This window comes from Mustela lutreola, chromosome 7 (genome assembly GCF_030435805.1).
Source record: "Mustela lutreola isolate mMusLut2 chromosome 7, mMusLut2.pri, whole genome shotgun sequence".
NCBI lineage: Eukaryota > Metazoa > Chordata > Mammalia > Carnivora > Mustelidae > Mustela > Mustela lutreola.
Genome location: NC_081296.1, coordinates 132,807,817 through 132,833,389, shown reverse-complemented (window position 1 = coordinate 132,833,389; position 25,573 = coordinate 132,807,817). Strand labels below are relative to the sequence as shown.

The 25,573-nt window shown below is 33.8% G+C and overlaps 1 protein-coding gene across 12 annotated transcripts in view; it reads right to left on the bottom strand.

Annotated features, from left to right (window-relative positions):
• Positions 1–25,573, bottom strand: part of CEP128 (centrosomal protein 128) — a 393,959-nt gene that overhangs the window by 327,798 nt on the left and 40,588 nt on the right. For all 12 annotated transcript variants that reach the window (XR_009355799.1, XM_059182638.1, XM_059182630.1 and 9 more), the window contains one exon: positions 18,499–18,615. Coding sequence is in view for 11 of the 12 variants with exons in the window: in XM_059182638.1 (XP_059038621.1) it covers positions 18,499–18,615 (117 nt within the window). In the remaining variant the exon portion in view is untranslated. The remainder of the gene's footprint in view (positions 1–18,498; positions 18,616–25,573) is intronic.

Below are 25,573 nucleotides of genomic sequence, written 5' to 3'. Positions count from 1 at the left end.
AACCTTAACAATAAACTTTAACTCATATACTATCTTTTTAAGTATATAAGGCTGCACTAGATTTCTTTCCCATTTGATTTAGATCAAGCAATGAGAATTATATTAAAACTGACCCAGTAAAAGCAGTTATAAAAGGAGAAAAAAAATCACATGCCAATGAATTTCCATTATTATGTTATTTTGCTTTTTAAAGCTTGTTTTTTTTTTTTTTTTTCCCTTAAAAGCAGTTTAGCTATAAAGCTATCATGTGTCTGCTCCAGGATTCAGACTGTCTTTTACACGTTTAAGATTACAGCAACAATGCTAAGCCTTAATAGTGCATCCCTGGAGCACATTTAAATCTTTAATAACAATAATTTTTCTTCTTTCCCTTAAGTGTGACTATTTCCATTAAAAAGACTAACACATTGAGTATCATACTACTGCATTTCTTTAGAGGTAGAGTATTCTGAATTCTCATGGTTAAATGTTTTTTTTTTTTTTAAAAAAAGCAGCCTTTTCTTCTAGAAAGTAAAGGAGAAAAAGGAAGATGTTTGAAGACATCTCATCGGACCATAGAAACTCCAACTTTGGCAATAGGTATGTTTATCAAGAGGATCTTAAAACACACTCAAAAATAAAGAATAGAGGCACCAGGGTGGCTCAGTGGGTTAAAACCTCTGCCTTTTGCACAGGTCATGGCCTCAAGGTCCTGGGATTGAGTCCTGCATCAGGCTCTCTGCTCGGTGGGAAGCCTGTTTCCCCCTCTCTCTCTGCCTGCCTCTCTACTTACTTACGATCTCTCTGTCAAATAAATAAATAAAATCTTTTAAAAAATAAAATAAAATAAAGAAAAAATAGGGAATTAAAGGCCCTTTGTTGACTGTAAAGGGACCAGCCAGCTTGGGTAAGAATCATGGAGCTGGAATGAAATAGAGGTAGGTCTATTTTAACTCCCACACAGGCCACTGAAATTTGGGGGAAAAAAAAAAAAAGATGAATATAAACTATCCTGTCTCATTCTAATCATTGAGCAGTGCTCCAAGTGCATGCCTTTGGTCACAAGGGCAAGAACATGCAGATGACTCACTGGTAAACCAACAAGACTATAGAAAAACAAGTCTGTTCACATGGAACAATAGGTCAGTAACATTACCCTTTAAAAGGTACAAACTTCCAAGTCAGATTTTTTTTCCCAGTAACAAAGAATAAAGTCATGTCACTGAGAATTAGAAAAGTATTGCTCTTACTATATATTATTAAAGATTTGATTTTTTTTTGAGCAGTTTTATGTTCATAGCAAAACTGAGAGGGAAATGGAGTTCCCATATACACCAGTGTCCTCATACCTGTATAACTTCCCCATTATGAACATCCTTCAACAAAGTAGTACACATTTGCTACAACTGATGAACCTACACTGACACAATATAATCACTCATAATGTACATTAGGGTTCATTTTCGGTGCTGTGTACTCTATGGGTTTGAACCAATCTATAATGACAGGTATCTATCATTACAGTATAATAATATATTTTCATAGTGTATTTTCACTAAAAATCCTGTGCTCTACCTATTCATCCCCTACCTCCCAAAGTCTGGCAACTACTAATCTCTTTATTGTCTCCATGGTTTTTCTATCCCAGAATGTCATATAGTTGGAATCCTACAGTATGTAGTCTTTTCAGATTATTCTTTCACTTAATAATATGCCTGTAAAGTTCCTCTATTCTTTTTTCATTGCTTCATAGCTCATTGGACTATATTTTTATAATTAAATTCTTCATGGAGGTACAAAATAAAAGTCAGCAAGTATTTTAAGTTTTACAATATAATGCAATTCTGATTGGAATTAGACCACATGAACTATAAAGCTAAAAGTTTATATTTATGGATATTAAAATTTTTTAATAGCTTTAAGAACAATTGTCATATTTCAAATCAAGAAAAAAACATTATTAAGTACTTAATATGTATACTTAATACTGTAATAAGAAACATATTTGAGATTTTTTTTTAAAAGACAGAAATCTGGTGTCTATTTCCAAAATTATCTTTTGAAAACCTAAATCACAACTCTAAAACCATCAAATATCAATAGAATAATACATATTTTGAAAAGGAATATATAAGCATATTGCAGCAGGATTTTATTGTTCACAACTAATACTACTCACTTAAATTAACATAGATTTTATTTCTGTCAAGCTCTGTGAATTTCTAAATTTTGTTTTTTCCTAAATCTAGTTAGAGATTCCTCCCACATGAGAACTAGCTAAAGTCATGGAAAATTTTAGCCTTTAAGTTCATCCAGTTGGGGATTATCTGTGCCAACAAAAACCAAACCAAACAAAACAAAACAAAAAAAGTTACTTTTCAAGGCAGAAAACAATGCATTCATATTCTAAATCCCTGAACCAATATCTAACTCAAAAATAGTTAGATTTTACTCAAATTATTCAAAGAAATTTATTTTTCGGCCATAACCAAGGAACAAAAATTCTATACAAACTACCACAAAAAAAAAAAAAAAATTAGTAAGTTAAAGTAGAATTACATGATAAAGGCCAAAGAGAATCCAAATGTGATCATTACCTTTATAACACCATACAGATTTTTAGGCTATCAAAGGGAGAAATTCTAAAAACCTGCTGTCAGTTGAATTATGTATTTTCCAGATGGAAGTGGTAAGCATATTGTGTGTGGAGTCACAAGATACAACCATTCCTGTTTTTCAAAAGGCAAAGTAATATCAAGTATCATGTAGTTAAGTAAGATTTATCAGTAATTTAAGTACAATGGTATTACTTCTGATGGCAATTGTAATCCTTAATGATGTTCTTTAAAAATATCTGAGGTTCTGAAACATAAAACTCAAAGTTTCTCTTTGAGAATGGCCCAGATGTCTATTTTTTTTTCTTTTTTGTCTTATGATAAGGTGTTAGTTTTTTCAGGAATCCAAAAAGCTTTTATAGAAACCATTGTGATAGGGTAGAGGGTCACATATTACTGACCTATTTTCCCCAATAAATAGGAAACTTACTGTTTCTATTATGTCCATATTTATGGAGTCTGTGACTGGCTGGGGCACCCTTTGCCAACAAAGCCAACCAAGGTCATGGGTTCAATCACCATGAGAGCCAATTCCCTTTGCTCTGTTCCATGGTCATAGTCTTTACCCTAAACCTTAGCCAAAGGGCACATGGAAGACTAACCAGGCCAGAGACCGTGGATGAATCAGCAAGATCTACCAGGGCTATAAAAATAACACAAAAGGAAAAGCCCTATTGACTACTGTCAGGATTTCATTCTTTAAATGTTATTAAATTTGCCAATCTGCAAAACAAAACCTTAATTACTGCCTACAAAGTTGGTTTGCTAAAAAGACATTCAAGTCTTTTGCCTTCTTTAATTCAAAAGCAACAATGGTAATGAGTATTATTCCCTAAAATGCCACTGCTTTTACTGGAACAGACTTTATTTTTATGCAATCTTTTACTTAAGAAAAATCTTGCAAGTAAAGTTAAATGTGAGCCCAACAAGTGCACTTTCCAGGATTTCCTTCAAAATCAAAAAGCAAAGGCTCTTAGTGGAGGGTCTGTTTTTATCTGAGTAGTTTCCTCTTTGAAAAAGGACACTCAGAGTTTTATTAGAAACCCCAAAGTAATATGATACTTCATTTGACTTTCTAAATACAGGACCACTGAGTTAGAATTGTTGACAAACAGAAGATCATAGGTAATTACAAAAATTTTATTTAAAATTTCTCAAGTTTAAAAAAAATAAGTAAAATAAAATCTCTCAAGTTTTATATGTATTTGAGTAGCATGCCCTTAAATATACAACACCTTTCACTGTTTTAGAGTTAGAGTATGTTATTTTATGCCTTTGGATTTTTTTTTTCACTATTTTCTAATCAAAATAAAACCGTACCAAGTCGATGAATAAGTCTATCTGGAGCAGAGTGGTCTCTGTTTACACAACATTACTATGCACTCAGTAGTTGCCCAATAAATATTAATTGATAATGATGGAAAAGGGCTTTATAAACAGATGGTCTAGGATAAATTCACTGGAAATGTAGATAGAAACATTACACTCTTCAAGAAAAGCACAAAGTAGAAATTAAACAAGTCCTACACTCAGAAAATCTCAGGCTATTGTCAGGCAGCTGTTCAGTCAACAAGAGCACAGACATTTTTCATCATCATCATAGCATTAGCTGCATTAAATGTCTATTTGCATACACTGTTACACAAAGGGACTCACACAGATTCATGCTAGCCTTATTTGTTATAGTTTACAATGATAATATTAGCAAGAACAAGTAAGTACACACAGCAAAATAAATGTGCTTAAACAATACTTTAAGATCTAGGCATATATGGTATGAACATAAAATGTATCAAGACTTAAATGCAACTCACAGCAGCAGTAAGAGTATTTATTCCTAATGCAAACCTCAACTATTTCCAAAGAGATTCTGAGGTGCTTTACAAGAACATCTACACACATGCTTCAAGAATAGGTGAAATAAAGAAAGGAGTCAGAGGCCACAATGGCCATTTTGGAGAAAATAAGAAAGGACTGTTCAAGAACCTAGAGAGCAAATATCAGGGAGGAAAAAAGTAGAACAAAAAAAAATCCTATAAGGACTAACATCAGTGAGGTAGGAACTAAGAAGCTACAATCAAACTGATCAACCCAGGAAGGTATTTTGAAAAATACACCTTATTCAAAAACATTTGAATAATAAAAAATATGTTACATACATTGGAGGATTTTGGAGAAAGGTCGTTGAAATGAAAAGGTGAAAGGGGATAGAAAGTACACTGTAAACACTTAATAATTAATATCCTTAGGTAATATTTTTTAATAAAGTAAAAAGCCTAAGAAGAGATAACATAAGTATTACGCAGAAATGAGATTTTAAGAATCTCAGGACAACTGACATCTACACACTATCTCATAAAACTGCAACCCTCAAAGGAACCCAAAAACCTTCCCGAGCATGCTAACACTTGGCATTTTACTTGTCTTACGATGTAGGATACAGTTCTAGATTTTCAACTTTTATTTTGTCAATATTGAAGAGCAGGCTCCTGAAATATATGATCTGGAATATTCTTTAATCCAGCCATTAATTACTATCAATATTTCCCAATAAAGGAAAGAGAACATGGCTTGTGGAAACTGTCTATATGATATGCATGAACCACATGGGAAGTTTGCTCTGTGAATGGAAATTCAGGTACTCAGTGAGGACAAGGTTGAAAGAGACAACATATAAGATCTCTTCCGGCTTCTCTTTTACAAGGAATTTTGGGGGAAAAAATATTTTCCGCAAAAAAAAAATACTAAAAGGATTTTAGTGTCATCTGAAATGATCAAAGCCTAATAAAACAGACTTACCGGTTAAAGCAGCAGGGGTGGGGTGCAGGATGCAAAGAGGTAAATCAAGAAAAAGACTAAGGAAGAAGATTGAAGAACATGAAAGGTCTTGGACCTGCGCATTTCAAGCTGTGCCAAATAGTGTTCAATCGGCTTTTAAAGACAAATCCCATAATAGACAATCATTCTCCTCCATCTATTTCCTTTTTATCAGCATGGTAACATTAATAGTTCTTTCACAACCTTACAGAAAAGTGTTTAACTTTAGCCTTGCAAAAAAATAAGTAATCCATAGGTAATAAACATAAAAGAGAGATGAAAATAATCAACATGGTATAAAATAGTAAGAGAACAATACTATAAATCAAAACTATAGTGAGTAGGAATTTAAATATCTATTTCGGGCATGGACTGGTAAAGTGCTTATCATGCAGCAATAAGCAATGGGGTAGAATCACACTCATTAAAAGAAATGCCCAAAATGATTTTAAAACACAAACTCTCAGCAAAATGCCACTTCTTCCACCCAAATTTTCCCAAATGGTCAAGAAGAGATAACCATTTTCCCTCTGGGCTGCTGTAAAGCCTATTTCAAAACTGAAATAATACCCTTAGTGAATTACAGAGATTGTTAACATTTCTTTCTCAGCTAAACTGGGAGTCCCTCAAAGTCAAGACCATGTTTTAAGTACCATTAAATCTCCAGTCCCCGGCACATTAACTGTCATACACTAAGTACACGAAGGTATAGGCTGCATATTTTACTATGTATAGTTCTGACTAGACATTGAGTAGACAATATTTATTCACCCTTTCCTCCAAGAAACACTTCTTGGGCCCCTATTTCATGCCTGCCATAGCTCTAGGTACTGGAGACACAGCAATGAGCAATGTGCAATGAGCAATGTGCCTGCCTGAATTCTGATCAGGGGCAGACAGATGACCGGTAATGAAAAGTGCTAATAAAAAAGTAAAAATTAAAAAAGAGCGTGAGGCAGTGTGGGGAGCACAGGAGTGAAGAAAGGGTTTACCAAGGATAGTTAATAAGGCCTTGCTGAAGAAGAGCTCTGAAACCCCTACTGAAAGATCTGAAAGATTTTAGGGTAAACAGCAAAGCAACTGTTTCCAGAGTTGAAAATTCCTGGCTCTGGAGATGGAAAGTGTAAATGTCCAAAAGCAGGAGGGTGCCTGACATGTCTGTGGAAAAGCAAGAAGGCAAGCCCAGTTGGCCTAGAGTAGACAAGAATGACAGAGAATTAAGGGAGTGGGTATGCAGGAACCATAAGTGAGGAGGCTTGTAGGCTGAGGACTTTACATTTTATTCTGAATATGATAAAGAAACCACTGAAGGGTTCTGAAGAATGATGTGGCACTATCTGATTCTGTGGGGAAAAGACTGAAGGAAGGTAAGAATGGGAGCAAGGGGGCTGGCTACTGCACCAGCCCAAGCAGGAGAAAATAGAGACAAGAAGATAGATGAGAATAGTAGCAATAGAAGGCGTGAGGAGTGATCAATTCAGAAAACATTTCTTTTTTTTTTTTAATTATTTTATTTTATTTTATTTGACAGAGAGAAATCACAAATAGATGGAGAGGCAGGCAGAGAGAGAGAGAGGGAAGCAGGCTCCCTGCTGAGCAGAGAGCCCGATGCAGGACTCAATCCCAGGACCCTGAGATCATGACCTGAGCCGAAGGCAGCAGCTTAACCCACTGAGCCACCCAGGCGCCCCAGAAAACATTTCTTTAATTTCTTTTTTTTATTGCTGATGCAGTGCCTGGATGGCTTAGTTGATTAAGCACCCAAGTCTTAATTTTGGCTCAGATTATGATGTCAAAGTCATGGGACCAGGCCCCGTATCCACTTAGCATGGAGTCGGCTTGCCCCACTTCCCCTGCTCTTCCTCTTTGCTCTCTTTCTCTCTCTCCATCTAAAGTGAATAAATAAAATCTTTAAAAAATAAATAAATAGAACTGACAGAATTTAATGATGTGAAGGATGAGAGAAATGGTAAAGGGGAGAACATAAAGGAACCACATAAAATTTTTTAAATATAAAGTTAACATTCCTTTTGTCATCAAGATGAGCATCCATCCTCTTAGAAGAAATAAATCATAGGAGCTTACTAGGCTGAACCACACAAAAAGACATAATTTAGCACCTTCTTTACAAGTTCCCAGGTCAGGAGGGGAAAGAACAGGAAATGAAGCTTCAGCAACCCAAGTCTGCCCAGGCTTTGCGGCTTTAAATCACACTAGCACTCTAACTTGATTCCCATCCAAGTCTGATACTAGCTAACAGTGCTTCAGGATCTCAATCCCAGATGAAAAATAGGAAACTGAACAACTTTTTCTCCTTGCCAAATAAGCCCATGGAATGATGACATAAGATTACACATGTAAATAGTGTTTTAACTTGACTGTAAGTGATGTTAGAAAAACCTAAGCAACTTCTTATTTCTTGAGTAATAAGTAATACCACAGCTTCAGGTTTAAAAAAAGAGAGAGAGAGAGAGAGAGAGAGATCGATCTAGGGTACTAAACACAAATGTAAATCAATCAGAAATGCAAGGAATCATACAGCTACAAAAAAATACTTTGTATCAGGTGAAAGAGACACAAACAAGACCACACAAAGGGAAATCAACATAGAATGCCAGTTGAAAATGACTGTTCCTGGATTGGGTGGACAACAAGGTACAAAGGCAGTGATGATTAAGGAAAAGAAAATGATAACTGGAAAAAGTTTGCATCTATATAAAATAAAAATGTAGAGAAAGTATCTTTGGGACATTGCTGCATAGATTAGATACATGAACCACGGACAAGGGCATGGGAATACATGATTCCAGTGACAGAAACTCTCAAATCAAATTAGAGTCTCTAACTGTTTTACTATATGTAAAAAGATCTTTTCCACAGAAGGAGGAGAGAGGAAAGAAGGAAGAATTGTAACCCTAAATATGAAGAATGAAAGAAACTCCAACAAAAAGGCATAAAAATGACAGCTTTAGTGTTAAATATAACAGATGTCTTATTACATAGTACTCAGTGTGTCATATTTTATTTTTCAACTGTAGAAAGCAACACTGTTTCAAATTTAAATTTCCAAATAGCAATAGCTAGATAATTATATTCTTTTTCAGTTGCAATGCTTGTGCCAAGTACACTTTCAGGGAGTCCTAATGGTTGAGATATATATATGTTATCATCATTTTCCAAGATAGTTTAGCGACTTTAATGAAGGATGCCTGCTGGGTCACAATTGATAGTTCAACACTGACGACTAGTGGCCAAAAATATGTAGTAATTCCCTATTTCTAAGTACTCTCCTAAGACTTTTATCAAAATTTGAAACATGTAAGTATAAATTATGAAACATATTAAAAGAATTTTCAAACATTCCAAAAATTACAAAGGAAAAACCTGTATCTCTTAAGTCTTTTCTGTCCATTATTTGCTATGTCTCCAAATCAAATTCAATCAGCCTTTGATATTGACCCATAATGGGAACAACACCATAAGGTGCTGGTTCATTCATATCCTCACAGTTGAATTAACACTTTCAGAAATCCATAACTAATATTTTAAAGAGATATTACTTTCAGAATTCATGTATCTGAGCAGTTCTAGTCTAATTTTTTTTTCTAACTTTGTCTGTTACGCACTAAGAAATCAGAAATTTAGCTGTCCTAAATTTCCAAAATAGTGTGAAAAACAGTAAAGTACCATATCAAAATACTCTTTTTAAAAGTTAAAATTTAATTGTGGTTGCCTTAATTCTTGAAGAATGCTTGTAGGATTTCAGTTAAATCATTTAAACTGCTGCCTATTCAACTTCAAAGAGGTTAAAATTTGTTAACATTCACTTTCTTAGCAGAAATAAGAGCAGTAGGATAATACAACACAGACAAATCTTTGAGAGAGAAAAAAAGTTTGTTTTTTTAACCAAGTGTGTAACAACATTCAACCAAGTGGTCACTTACATGTGAAAACAATGGGAATTTCTTCAACAACTATTAACAGACTCTCTGCAGTGGGATAAACACTGAATTACATGCCCCAGAAAACAGGTGAGATGGACAAAGTTCTTGCCAACAGCAGTCCCATTTTGGTGGGAAAGTCATACAATAACATAAACAAATATACAGTTATAGGTGGTGTTAAGTGCTATGAAAAGATAAAGTAATATGATCTGATAGAAAACAATGGGACAGAAAAGAGCTATTTTTTTTTTTTTAGTTGTTTGTATTTATTTTGGTGGGGAGGGGCAGAGGGAGAAAATTTCAAACAGACTCCCTGCTGAGCACAGAACTCCTCTCAGGACTTGATCTCAGGACTTTTTTTTTCTTTTTCTTTTTTTTTTTTTTTTTTTTTTTGATCTCAGGACTTTGAGATCATGACTTGGGCCAAAATCGAGAGTCTAGGTTTTTTATTTAGTTTGGCTCAACCAAATAAGCCACCCAGGCATTTCAGAAAAGAGCTATTTTAGAAAAGGGAGGGGCAGGGCAGTTCTCTCTGAAGAGATGGCAACAATTAAACCCAAAGGATGAGAAAGATGTAAGTTTGCTGAGGGTCTGAAGAAAGTGTTCATGTGAGACACGAGAGGAAATCACTGTGCTTACAGCACAGATTTCTTAGAACAATTTGTAGTTATAGATGCAATTTTTAAATTTGAGAATAACCATTTAAAAAATGGAAATATAACCAAAGCCAGTAGTATAAAAATGAATATATAACACATTTCATCCAGTAGAAAACAAAAAAAAAGGGGGGGAGGACAACAAAAAAAGAAAAGATGTTAAAAAAACAAATAAAAGGATAAAAACATTTCCAAATGCATCAATAATTTTAAGAAAAAGTGACTAACCCAGCCATTAAAAAAGTCATAATTTATCAAATGATAGTTTTAAAGTCCAACTGTAAGGTGTTTATAAGAAAAAGAAACATAAAAAAATAAGTTACAAAGTAAGGATTAAAATATAGCTGAAAAATCATATGCCAAGACAGTAACTCAAAAGAATGCTAATATCACGAGGAACACTACAGATTAAAAAATACTTGACCAAGAAGTAATTAATTCATATCCATGAAACAGACACAAAATAGAACAAAATTAAAAATAAAAAAAAACTAGTAAAAAAAAATCACAGAGAGAAATTAACAATCCTTATACTGAGAGGCTCTAGACGGACATATTTAATAGAACACAAAAGAACAGAACAACAAAATTTACTAACTTGACTTACTAAATTATAGGAGTGTGCATGTATGTGTGCCATATGCTAAACTGAAAATGTGTTAAATTTTTGTACTCATAATATCTGCCCAAAAAACTGATCATGGTACCAGGTGTCAAAATGGAAGTTTCAACAAATTTCAAAGGAATTAAAAATTAATAATAAAAAGAGTTAAGTAAGAATACACACATTTGGATTTTTCAAAAGGCATTCCTAAGTAAGTCTTAAGTTACAGAGAAAGTCATAGAAGAAACTATAAAAGATTTAGAAATAAACCACCATAAAAGAACAGCATATCAAAATATATGGTAATTTAGTGATAAATTCACAGTAATTTTTAAAAGAAAAATCAGCTAATGTTTCGACTTGTAAATCTAAAAACTGAAACAGAGCAATCCTAAAAACAAAAAAGGAAGAAAAAATAGAGTTAAAAACAGAAGTTGATGGACGAATAAAGCTAATCAAAATGAAAACTAATAAACACATGTCTAGCAAAATTAGTAGAGAAAAAGGAATAGCTAATATTTAAGCAAGAAAGTATATAGCTTCAAAACAAGATTTAAAAATAATAAATCAGGGCTATGATTGCTTTTAAAATTAACTTCAAAATACAGGCAAAATGGATAACAAAAAATCATCAATTACCAAACTGACTTTTTTAAAAAATAAAAAGCTATACAGACCAAAACAAACAAAAAAGAAAAAAACTGAAAACCTCAGCTACTAAAAGGATAACAGGTACAAATGGTTTTATAGGTGAGTTTTAATAAACAATCAAGAAATAGACAGTACCTCTCTTAAACAGAGCTAGAAAAGAGAAAAAGAATCTACCTAATTCATTTTATGCGGCTAATGTAACCTTGCTTCTAAAACCAAAAAGAGCAGTACAAAGAAAATTATAAGCCCTCAATCATTAATAGAAATATAAAAGTCCTAAGAAAACACTAGCAAATTAACTCAGCAATGTATAAAAAATAATACATTATAACCAAATAAATGCTGGGAGGGGTCAATATTGATTAATAAAGTCAACCATATTTCAATATCAAAAAAGAAATATAGCAAGCACCAAGAGTATTTGATAAATTCTACAACACATTGTGATTTTTTTTAAAGAAACAAACACAACTCTTCAAAATCTAGGAATAGAAGGCAATGTTCTTAATCTGGTAGAGAACAGCATTGAAAAAACCAGGAGCAAACACATGCAACAGGATTAACAGTTTAGAAGCATCCCTATAAAAACAGGAAAAAAGCAAGAATTCTTGCTCTTTATTTCTAGTCGACATTGCACTTAAGTTTCTAGCCAATGCAATAAAGCAACGACAAAGAATTATAAAGTTAAAGAATAAATTGCCTTCCATTTCATATATTATTATCTACACAGTATATATAGTACATGATAGTAATACATGAAAGCTGCTAACAAATTATAAAATAAGATCACTAAGCAAAATTGTTGCATACAAGAGCCATGCATAAAATGAATTACACTCCTATATACTATAACTAACCAATCAGAGATGTAATAAAAGAAAATATTCCATTCACAATAGAAAGATACTTAGGAATAAGTCCAACAAAAGATGAATAAGACCTTTATATATAATTATAAAACATTATTGAAGAACACTAGAAAACACCTCTCTTCAAATTAATCTATGTAGTCAGTATAATTACAATCAAAATGCCAGCAGGATTTTTCAAGGAACATGACAAGAGATTTTCATTATCATTTTCCAAAGTATAATGAAAGCTATAATAATGGAGATAAAATGATATCAGTTCAGGGGTAGACAAACAGATCAATAGAAAAGCATATAGAACCAGAGAGCTACCATGGGAAACTAGATATATAACAGAAGTGGCATTTAAATCAGAGGGGAAAGACAAATTATTCAAAAATGATGCTGAGGCAACTCATTAGTCACATAAAAAAATAACAGATTCCTTCCTCGTGCCACTAAAAAAATAAAATTCCTGAGGGAAAACACAGTAATCTAATATTTTCAAATGAGCAAATGATAAACAAGCTATCTGCACAGGCACAAATGCAAACTGCCAAAAAAAATATGTGAAAAGATATTCAAATTCACTAATAGAGAAATGCAAATAAACATAAAAATGAGTTAACACTTGATACCCATAAGCCTGGCAAAAATTAAAGAGAATGTAGGGAAAAGTGCCATTTTCAACCATTTTACTTACAGAAATGTAAAAGGTTAGAACCTTTTGGAAAAAATAATCTGATAGCCTCTATTATAATAAAAATTCATCTCTGGTAATAAAAGATTAAGTTAGAACCACATAAGCTAGTTCAAGGAATTTCCAGAAAGTACTGGTGAGAGGTAAAAGCAAAAAGCAGAATTGTGTGTGCATGTGTGTGTGTAAAATGTGATCTCATTTTATTAAAATGAAACATACCAAAAAAGTCCTATATATGCAAAGGCATAAATGGCCCATATACATCTGTCTAGGATAATTAAGAGTAATGATTAAGGAAAATATAAAGGGATCAATCTACCAGGCTGTTCACACTGGTTCCTTTTTCTTAGGGAATGGGGTTAATGGTTGATGATCAGAGAATACATAAGAGTTGGGGGGGGGGGGGGGAATAAGCCAAGCAAATAAAACAAAAGCTGCATTAAAAAGAGAATGTATGAGCATTTATGATATGATCACATTTAGTTATACATTTAAATTATGTATGAATAAATACTTTTCATATTAAATTACCTAATAAAAATGTTAAAAGAATTATGTAAGAAATAAAACTAAAACAGTGGATCAAAACAATGTATGAACATGGTCACTACTTAATGCATTTGACAAATATTTATTAAGTACATGCTATGTGAAATGTTAAAAATGCAAAGTGTTCAAAAAGAATACAATTAAATATCAAGAAATAGTAATTTGTAATAACCTGGGGGGGAAAAAAAAAAACTCATGTTAAATAGATCACTAGAGGGGCACCTGGGTGGCTCAGTGGGTTAAGCCTCTGCCTTCAGCTCAGTTCATGGTCTCAGGGTCCTGGGATCCAGCACCACATCAGGCTCTCTGCTCAGCGGGGAGCCTGCTTCCCATCATTGCAAAAAGAGCAAACTAGTTAATGGGATTAGAGTTTATTAAAAGAATAAAAACCAGGACTTAAATTAAGGCTCAGACTTAACCTACACATAGAGCTCCACCCCATAAAGAATAAACAATAGAGGAAGAGTTCTAGAATTTTCCCTAGCTACACACATTTTCCTACAGAATAGCACATGTGTAGTTGTCCTGTTGTGATACTCTACTTTTATGCCGTTGGTAGTCTGAATGTCCTTGCATGTCCCCCCAACTGTGTTACTCAGTGCTTACTACATCCCACCTGGTCACCCAAGCCTCAAAAGGACCACATTCTAGAACTCATGTCCCAAGGACTAGGAAAATAATGTGCATTTTCTGGGCCTCCCTCATGCTTTCCACGGAGCTTGTACTTTAAACTCCCATTGAATTGTATGGTCTAATGGTCTTTCTCAAAGCCCAGGGAGGCTTATTGGGCTGGTCAATGTCAGAGTGATTTAAGGGGCATTTATTTAAAAGGCATCAAGTAACATCAGTGGGGAAGGGGATACTTGTATGTGAAAATATCGGGGCACTGACTATGGAAACAGAAGGGTAAAGTGCCAAGCAAAAGTTATACAATTCAGCCTTGGGAAGATAAGTGAAGTCCAAAATCTACCAGCCTCAGAAAGGTCTCCTGGTCAATCCAAGCCAAGCAGGGGAGTCTCTAAAGGAAGGGGTTAATAAGGACACCTTAGAACATATGCCTGACTAGATTCTCCTCTGAAATGACACAGAGGTCTCAAGGGAAATGTTAAAGCTATTAAGAGGACATTAGGAATACATTCTTGGCTTCCTTAGAAGCTTCTCCCTTAATGAGTTCAAACTAAATACATTTATAAACTGTTCCCAAAGTTTTTCTTAGGTGAAGTATCCATATTACTCAGCATCTCTGGAGCCACAGTGACACTTCTGGGAAGGAACAAATAGCATTTCTTCATTAGGCTTTTCACAATTGGTATAGATGCCAAAAGATGAAGAAAAATATCGGGGAAAAAATCTATTGTTTTAACTTTTCTGTACAAGGCTTTAACATTATTGATGAGGCTCACATAATCTGTTTTCTCATAGATGTACAGACTGAAAACCACTGAGCTGAGCACCCATCTTACAAGTACCAATCCCCTACTAATCTTCACCATCTTCAATTAAGATTCCATTCTTCAACTTCCCCATAGACTTCTCCATGAAGTACCTACAACCTTGAGGCACCTGATTTACCCTAAATCACTAGCAAGCATGGCATATTACTGGTGGGAGTAAGTGGGAGAACTAGCACTTTAATATTCTATGAAATGTTCTGAAAGGCATATACAAATATGCACCCACCATTTATCTCGTGTACTTCATTTTAAGTCATTCAAATGAAGACAAAGATAAAATATTCAATTTAGTCTGAAGGCCAGTTGAAGATCCTTACCAAGTTAAGAAAATCTGACATTCATGTGACATCAGAAGCACGTGACTAGTTAGTTGAGACTCAAGGAAGCAGTTTACAGAGTGTCCATAGCCTTCCTGCTTAGACCACACAGATCAACTCATTAAAGAGTGCAAAATTCCTTAAGACCACTAAATAGGAAGAGGAGAGTGGCTGTTCCTCAACCAATTTCCAATGATTAATACTGTACTTTTCATTAAATGGGAACAGATAAAGCTCCAAGGACCTAAGGACCTCATTAGATCACTAAAAGGAAGCAAGTTTTAGCCAAAAGTACACACTGCCTCCCCATAATACGACATTATACCTAGAAATCGCTGATATCCTGGAATTTTTAATGAATACTTCTAATCTCTTAACAATTTTTAAATGTCCTAATTTTCACTAACATTGAACTATATATAGCTTTAAGGGAGGCAGATGAACACAGTGGCTAAAAGTCCAGATCTCCTTACTCATCTAAAAATTCATTTTTCTCACCATAGCCAGAAACAAAATATATCAATTACTATCATCATACAGTATAAGTATTTGCAAAAGTATTTTTTAATATTGAAAAGAAAGCAAAGTGTTTCCTCTCCTTAAACATGACCTTTCCAGATCAGCCTAAGCCACTTAACTTGGGAGAAGGAAAACATATCAGCCTATATTAATCCTTTCCAGCTTCCACTGCACTGTTTAATCCAAAAACCACCTTTTAAAAGCATATGGGTCACCACTTATATTAAAGTGACAAAATATGAAATTAAACATTTCTTATCAATAGCGATCCTCTACTGTATTGTCAGAGATGAAATTCTAAATCACAGCTCAAGCTTTTAGTCAAACTGACAATTACAATGCAAATATTCAGGCTCTGGTTTCTCAAGAACAGGGATGGGAAGCAATCTTACTCTCCCTCTTTGTAATTTTATGCATTCTGCAAAGAAAGAAGAAAATAAGTATGGAAAATTTCTCTAATTTTCTCTTGCAAAAAAGAACAATTGTCTATTCTTATGCTCACCAGATGCAATTTACTTTGAGAACAAATGTATAAAAATCAAGGTTTAAAAAAGAAGGCTACCCACATGCTGTATCTAATTATTCAACAAAGTATCCTCCTCAAAGTAATTACCTACTAACAAGGGTATGCCTCCTTTTGTGAAATAGAGGAAAATGGAATTTTAGAAAACAAAAGTAGATTTTCTATTGCTTACATTATAATTTCAGGGTTGCCATTTTTGCACCTAGTTTTCAATTGGCAGTATCTCCTAACAATTAAAAAAAATTTTTTTAATCCTCCAATTTATAAGGGTCAATGATCTTCAAGCACATATACATGCATTTATAGAACACCACTTTTAGAGAAAATCATTTTGTAAAAGAAAAAGAAATCCTTTTTAAAATCTTTTGTTTTGTCTCAATTTTTTATACTTTATGTATAGATCTAAGACACATTTAAAGGAAATTCAGGGCGCTTGGGTGGCTCAGTGGGTTAAGCCTCTGCCTTTGGCTCAGATCATGATCCCAGGATCCTGGGATGGAGCCCCACATTGGACTCTCTGCTCAGCAGGGAGCCTGCTTCCCCCTATCTCTCTGGTTGCCTCTCTGTCTACTTGTAATCTCTCTCTCTCTCTCTGTCAAATAAATAAATAAAATCTTTAAAAAAAATAAAAAATAAAGGAATTTCAACAAATCAATTTTCTATAATGATAGTAATAAAACATAACCAACATAATACAATGAAATTTACAAATCTACACCATTAATTAATAAAAGGAAAAAGCAAAGCCTTTCCTCACAGTATGAATCCAATTAATAAATACAGAAAAAGCAATAGAATGTGTTAAAAAAAAGAAACACTATTTAGCATCACTTATAGTAATAACTGTTTCATGAAAGAATATTAACAGATGTTAAAATCTATGGGTGAAAATGGGATAATAAGCTATTTTCAAGTTTCAAAGAATCTCCACATAAAGTAAATACTTAAAAAGGCATACTATTAAGATTTACAGTGGAGAAATTTGGCAGACAACACTTTAACCAAATGTTCAGCTTTCACCCGTAATGGGATGCCTTATATGCCTTCTAATAAGATACCCTGGGAAGAATGCAACACCAATTCTCTGCATTTCCTGCCAAAAATCCGTCACCTGAATCTGGATTTAGTCATGAGACAGCATCAACAAACCAAAATGCAAGATTTCTACAAAGTGACTGGCCAGTACTCTGCAAAGTTGTCAAGGTCATAAATGACAAAGAAAAACTGAAAAAACTGTTCCAGATCAAAGGAGACTAAAGAGAAACAATGGTCAAACGCAGTATGTGACCCTGTAGTATATAGCCTGGACCAGAAAAGGATGTTAGTGGCTAAATGTGAATAAAAACTATAGATTATATTATAGTATTAATCCAGTATTAAATTCCTATGATTAAGGAAGAGAATGAAGAGAATATACATACAATATTATTTAGGTGTAGACGTATTTACATCACATCTGCAACTAGCTCAGAAAATTATGTATATGTAATATGCAACTTATACATTATTATTATTATTATTATTATTATAACATACATATAAAATGTGAATATTGGAGCGATCTAAGTAAAGGGTATACAGAAATTCTTTGTTCTAATTTTTCAACTTCCCCCTAAATCTGAAATTTCAAAATAAAAAAAGTACCTAAAAGGTAAGCGATCTCAGTTTTGGAATGGTATGACTATAGTCTAGTCCAGGGGTTGGCAAACCTTCTATAAAAGGACCAGAAAGTCAATACTTTAGCCTTTGTGGGATATATGGTCTCTTTTAACAACTCCTCAGTGCTGCCACAGTGTCAAAAGACCACCGACAAACAGTAAATGAACGAAGGGCTGTGTTCCAATAAAACTTTATTTACAAAAACTAGGCAATGGGCCACATTTGGCCCAGTGGCCATAGTTCGCTGACCCCTGAGGTCTAGTTCACGCCAAAGAAAATTGATCAGAGTAATCATACTTTCAGTTAACATTTTTGAGCACATGCCAGATATTAAGTGCTTTACAAGCATTAACTCATTTATCCTCACACCAACATGATTAGGTAAATACTATTACTATTTCCATTTTCCACAGAGGAAATGGCCTAGAAAAGCGAAGGAATTTGCCCAAGGTCACCACAGCCAGCAAGCAGTAGACTTTGGGTTTGAACCAGATAGGGCTATCTTCACACACTGAACTAGATAATGTACATGCTATACTTCTCAGATGCACTGAAATATACATGCAATGACCAAGGAACTCTAACAATTTTAACAGTGGCTAAATAAGTATCCAAACTATCCGAACTCAAGATTTACATTCTGAGAAAGTTTTTTTCACAAACCTCCTGTAGCTGCAAAGAAATAACTCCCAGCTGATCCTGACGTTTTTCCACCAGCTCTCGTTCTGTGCGCATCTCTCTTTCTATCTCCTGAAGCCGTCGTTCCACCCGATCTGAAACCTTAACATGAAGAGACAAAAAACAGTGACATTACAGAGCTGTTAGGCAAAAAGAGAATATACTGAAGAGATATTTTATGCCAGATACACTACCACCTAAGCATTTAAAAATGTCTTGTTTATAGTGTTCTTTTTAATGCTATTATAAAACAGCTCACCAAAAAAATGGACTGAAAGTTACAAAAGAAAACAATCATTAGCCTCTAAATAATCCAAACCTGGATCCCAATAAAAGACTTAAATCTTTCAAAGTAAAATAATTCAATAGATCAGAATTAAAATATACTAGAAAAGAGTGCCCTCTGGTGAAGTAGAAGGGAAATACCAAGTTTGCCAAGACAGCATTTTTTATTCTATTAATGATAAACTGTTCTATTTAGTTCTTTTTCATTTTAATTTTCTATAACATTACCTGCCTAGAAAAGTTTTGATGTCAATGAGCAGCAAATAATTAAATGTGTTTTTCATTAGCTTGTCAATCTTTTCTACTGTGATCTACAGAAAATAAACCAGCTGTAAAAGATCAAAAACTAAAGTCAAACAGAAAAATGTTTAATTGGGACTCTCTAAAATAAACATAAAAGAATGTTTTCTCTGATGCAAGATCTTCCTTGCTAAAAGTTTTACAAATTCAAATACATTTCATGCATATCACCATACAGTCCCCTAAATAAAATTTACCTATTTGATGATGTGCATATTTCATGCAGGAAGCTACGGGAGGATAAAAGACATTTGGGTTCATTTAAATGAAGCAATAAACATAGCCCTGTAATAAGAAATCTTTTGCTAACAATTCTATACAGCCAGAAGGGTCCTGGTCACAAGGAGTCTTACTAGGGCAACAGAAATGTTCTAAACTGGACCATGGTGATGATTACACAACTCAGTACATTTGCTAAAAAGCATTGAATTGTGCACATAAAGCAGGTTAACTTTATGATAAATTATACATCAAATCAATTTTTTAAAATGATGCTGGTAAACATAAGTTTAATTAATTAAAAAACCTGAAAATCAAAATATTAAAAAATCAAAAAATCAAAAAAATCAAAAATATTTTTTGATATTCTATCAAAAAAAATTAGCAGCTAATATTTACTAAGAATGAAAATTCTTGGTTTTCTACCTTTTATTGCTTAAAAACAATTAAGATATTTACTCTGATAGTGTTTTACTAAAAACTCAAAATACCGTTCATCATCAAGCTTCTGATTTATCATAGTAATCAACTTTAATACCCCAATAAATAATTTACAACTGCATCTGAAATAAATGTAGTACCTGCTGTATAAGTAAATAATATTGGAGAAATACTAAAAAATAAAAGGTTGTTAATTTATGCAATTTTTACAAAATGGAAATAAATACCTTTATAGTTCACTCTGAATATAAAAAGTAATTAATAGCGAATGGAGAGGGTGGTTGGGTTATAAACATTGGGGAAGGTATGTGATATGGTGAGTGCCGTGATGTGTGTAAGCCTATACACAGACCTATACCCCAGGGGCAAGTAACACTTCCTATGTTAATAAAAATAATTAATTTTTAAAAAGTAATTAATAGCAAAACTTATCAGAAAAAAAATACAGGATCATCTCAAACTCATTAGGGTGGCTGCTACCAAAAACAAACAAAACCAAAAAAACAGGAAATAAGTGTTGGAGAGAAAGTGGAACCCTGGTACACTGTTAGTTTAGTAGGAATATAAAATTGTACAGATTATATGGAAAACAATGTTGATTATTTTAAAAAATTGAAAATAGAGTTACAAGCAATTCCATTTCTAGGCATATACCCAAAAGAATTGAAAGAGGGTCTTGAAGAGATATTTGTAGACGCATGTTTACAGCAGCATTATTCACAAGAGCCAAAAGATGGAAGCAACCCAAGTGTCCGCTGACAGATAAATGGATCAACCAAATGTGGTTACACATACAATGGAGTATTATCCAGTCTCAAAAAGGAACAAACTTCTTACCCATGCTACAAATGGATAAACTTTGGAGACACTATGCTAAGTGAAATAAGCCAATGCACAAATAAACAAATATACTGTATCATTCCACTTAAATGAGATACCTGGAGTAGTCAAAGTTATAGAGACAGAAAGTTGAAAGGTGATGTCCAGGAACTGGAAAAAGGGTATCACAGAAAGCTGTTGCTTAATGGGTGTAGTTTCAGTTTTGCAAGGTAAAAAGTGTTCTGAAACAGTGAATGTGCATAACACTACTTAACATTTAAAAGTGATACAGTGATAGGGTCGCCTAGCCAGTGCCACAGTTGTTTCAGCATCAGACGCTTAGTCTTTGCTCATGTTTGGATCTCATGGGTTGTGAGATCAAGCCTGACATTGGGCCTTGCGCTCAGCGAGGAATCTGCTTAAGACTCACTCTCCTCTCTCATCCCCCACAACTCAGGTGCTCTCTCTCTCTCTCTCTCCCTCTCTCTCAACTTAAACTAAAGCTTAAAAATAAATCTTTAAAAAAAAAAATGAGGAGTACCGGGATGGCTTAGTCAGTTAGGCATCTGCCTTAGGTCCAGGTCAGGATCCCAGAGTCCTGCGATCAAGCCCTGGGGTCTGGCTCCCTGCTCAGTGGGAAGTCTGCTTCTCCTTCTCCCTCTGTGCCTCTCCACCCCAACTCTTTCTTTCTCTCAAATAAGTCAATAAAATCTTTTAAAAAGTGATATGATGGTAAATTTTACCACAGTTAAAAATAAGTAATAAAGAATGATAAAAAGAAATAAATACAATCTGCTAATACCACCCATGAGGAGAAAAACACTGATAGTATATATATAAATATATATATATAAATATAGTATATTTTTCTCTGCATATGTGCATGACTAGTCAAACACATATCCAGTTCACTTCTTTAAATAAAAATGAGGTGTTATACATAATATTTTATAAGTTTTTGGCAATTGACATATCATGGGTAACTTTCTATGACAACAAATAAATCCACATCCTTTTTTGTAACAAATGCATAGTTTTCCCTAATTGATTACAATAATTCCTACTATCAGTACCCTACTGATAATGGGATAACATTTATTTTTACTAATAGATGCTATGGCAAATACTCCAATATAGGATGATTTTTATAAATTCAAGAAACAATTTTTTTTTAAAGATTTTATTTATTTATTTGACAGAGATCACAAGTAGGCAGAGAGGCAGGCAGAGAGAGAGGAGTAAACAGGCTCCCTGCCCAGGAGATAGCCCGACGCGGGGCTCGATCCCAGGACCCCGGAATCATGACCTGAGCCAAAGGCAGACGCGTTAACCCACTGAGCCACCCAGGAGCCCCTCAAGAAACAATCTTTAAGTGGCACTGTTGAATCAAAAGGAATGAATCACTTATTAGAAAAAAATACACAAAATAAAATAAAAACTTTGGAGGTATTTTGGATTTTTATCCAAATCCTTTACTCTAAAAAGAAGACTCACGAGATGGTCATTAACCAGTGGTCACACAACTGATCAGTGAGAAAAATAAGCCTAATGCAGGTCTCCCTTTCCAGCAGCATCTTATAAGCCCCAGGTCCATTTTCATGCATTCATTCAATAAACATGCGTGGACATTCATTTGTGCCAGTTGTTGTGGTAGGTAGGTATCTGGTTTAAAATCTACTTCAATAAATATTTGTTATCTATTCTGTTGTTGTAATCTATGCAATAACCATGTTATCCTAAATGCAGTGTTGACAGAATTCTGAGTTCAATTAATGACCAACTCTTCCAGAAACAGCTAGATCCATGTTTAGATTTTTAATTTAAATAGTGACCCTACTATAGAAAACAAATAAAATTGACTTTTCCTCCATGAATAATCAAACTTAATAAGTATTCATATCACACTCAAATGGGTAGAATCTAGACAACTAATGAACTGAAATTTCCCCTGTGGTATGAGGCCCATGCAATATTGATTGTTACCAAAATTAAATCTTAATGGAAAATATTTTCCATAATATGTTATAAATAATAACTATGCCCTTCTAATGGGAAGTATAAAAGAAACTAAACAAACAAAAGTCTATGAATCATAAAGCATTAACAAATCAAATCTTGGCATGTCTGATAGGAACCAACACTTTTTGCCTCTTAAAGAAAACTGTGTCCTATAAACTTTCAAGACATATTTTAGTTATTGAGAAAATGCATGATAAACAGCTGTAGCCTCAGAGTAATGCACAATAAAAGTGAATAACAGTATGTACCAAAGAAACTGAAATTGGTGAGAGATAGTGGCTGTTGTTCATTTTTCTTTATGTATTTGTACAATATTTTAAAGTTTTCCACAGTGAACGTGCATCACTTTGGTAATTTTAATTCAAGCTTAAATCTGGAGGGGGGAAACAGCTGCAGCCTCTGAGAAGTTTAACATTCAAATAACAAAACTAAATGTTCTCTGACAGCATGCTATCATGAATTCACAAATACAACACAATATGTCAAAGTTATAAAATGTAAATGTCGACTTCAATTGGAATAAGTGAATTAGAAAATCTATATTAAGCCTTGTATAAATTGGAAACAAACATCATGTGGCCTTCAGAAGACCTTCCAAAATTCAACAATATTATTTTTAAGTTTGGCATTAGACAATTTTCTCAATCAGGACTATATTCACACATATGAGGTATGAGATGCCCTCAATTAGGAGATACCCCTACTTTGAAAGCAAATTACAGAAAACACAAAACAAGCGATAGCAACACAACTTGATGGGAGGAACTAACAGTTGAACAATTCAAATGAATATTATTTAAGTGTGTATAACTTTCCAGGTGTAGACACTATAAAAGAATACATCCTGATGAGCTGGGCACACTGCACAGTTAGGTAAACTGGGGAACTGTATACATCAATTACACCAATGAGCTGAGCACTAGTGAGGTGTGACATCCAGTTCTTCAATCATAGCTCTATCTGATATATAGTAATTCTTAATACATGGTAATAAGGATAAAAGAAGTGAACATTCTGTGAATTCAGCTGTTAACTTTTAGCTCAGTAATTACATTTCAGACCCCCATCACACTCTTGACTGCAGACATCAGTTACTAGTTTTATTTGCTATATAAAAGAAATAAAAAGGAAGTAACTCTTCATTATGGGTTCTTTGTAAGCGGTGAAAGGTAAAACATTAACAAATGTAATGTGCACCATGCGACTTAGTATTTTCAAACTCCAAACTCAAACTATCCTGACTAACAACATCAAAAAACAGCATGACAGTAAAACTGTCCATACCTTACTCATAACTACAAAAATCTCAGCAGAACATTGAGGATATTTGAGTTTGGAGCAAAGTCTGTGTTATAAGCATACTCACAATGTAAACCTATGTACCAAGTTAAAGGAGCCTCATAAAATGGCTGCAAAACAGCAAAATCCTGATAGAAACAGCATTAGAAATACAAATATAGTAACAGAACCATATATATGCAAGACATTCATGGAGTTTCATTTCCAAAAATGACAGCCGAGATAATTCAGACCAAACCTTCCACTAAAAATAATTCAAAAAACTAGAAAATTTAAATAAAAAACAGTTTTAAGGCATTGGAAAGATATATGAGACCAAAATGAATGAGAAGGAAAAAGAAAACCTCAGAGGTTAGTCCATCTTTTCTCCCTGAAATATCAGCCCACGTCAGAAAAAACAGTTGTAATACTGAGAATCTAAACAGAGTTTTTAACAGATGTGTGGGGCTACAGAGGAAAAACTGGAGGTTAGAGATTTTCCAAGGAGGGGGGTACCTAGTTAAACTTCCCCAACCTCACCCCCAGACTTTGGACTAGATTCCTGAATGGTCATCCCCCAGAAATAAGGTGAACTAGAAATAGTTGAAACTCATCATTGAAGTTTTAACATTGAAATAGCACAAAAAAATAAGGTAATCCATGACTGCTATGGCCCTTATTCTATAGCAAAAAATAAATACATATTCTCACACATAATAATTATCAAATTAATTATCTTCAATAAGAATGAAATACATTTTCTGTCAAACAAAAGTAACAAGATAATCAAAAATAAACAAAACAATGTAGGCAAAAACAATGTAATCAAAATCCAAGAAAAATAAGAGATAACAAATAGAAACAGAGCTCTAGAAGATCATGACAATGAAGTTATGACACAGAGATACACAGATTGAGGATTTTGCCAAAGAACTACAAAGTTAAAAACAATAAGATCAAAATTCTAGAAGTGAAATATGTGGTAAATGATAATACAAAATCAGTTGGGTGGGTTAAAAGAGCTGATTCAGCTGAAGAAAGAACAAGTAAATAAAAGGTCCAAAGAAAATATTCAAATTAAGTAATGAAAAAACAATATATTTATAAAAATAAACATAAGAGACAAAGGGAATAGGCACAACTCAAAGGAACACAACTAAGCTCATCACAGTAAAACTGCAGAAAACCAAACAGTAAGAAGAAAGACTCAAAAGCAAATTAGAGAAAAATATATATTATCATACAAAAAGCACCAACAAGAATAACAGCTGACTTCTCAACAGAAACAATGGAACTGAGAAAATGATGAAATATCTTCAAAATACAGACTGGAGGGAAAGAGGGATTATTTAGACCTTCATAACCAGTGAAAATCTCTTCTAACAAAAAAAGTGAAATAAAGATATTTTCAGACAAATACAAAGAGGATCTGTCACAAAAGAACCTACTCCAAATGAAATTGTAAATGGAATTCACTCAGGCATATGCAGATACACTCTGAAGAAAATTTCAAAGTATGTTTTTAAGAAGATAAGAAATCTCAGGATGCAAAAAGGAATGAGACACAGAAAGAAATGAAGAAAGCTGAAGATGGGGCACCTGGGTGGCTCGGTCAGTTAAGCATCCAACTCTTGATTTCGGCTCAGATTGTTATCTCAGGGTCATGAGATCAAACTCCTTAAGATTCTCTTTCCCTCTC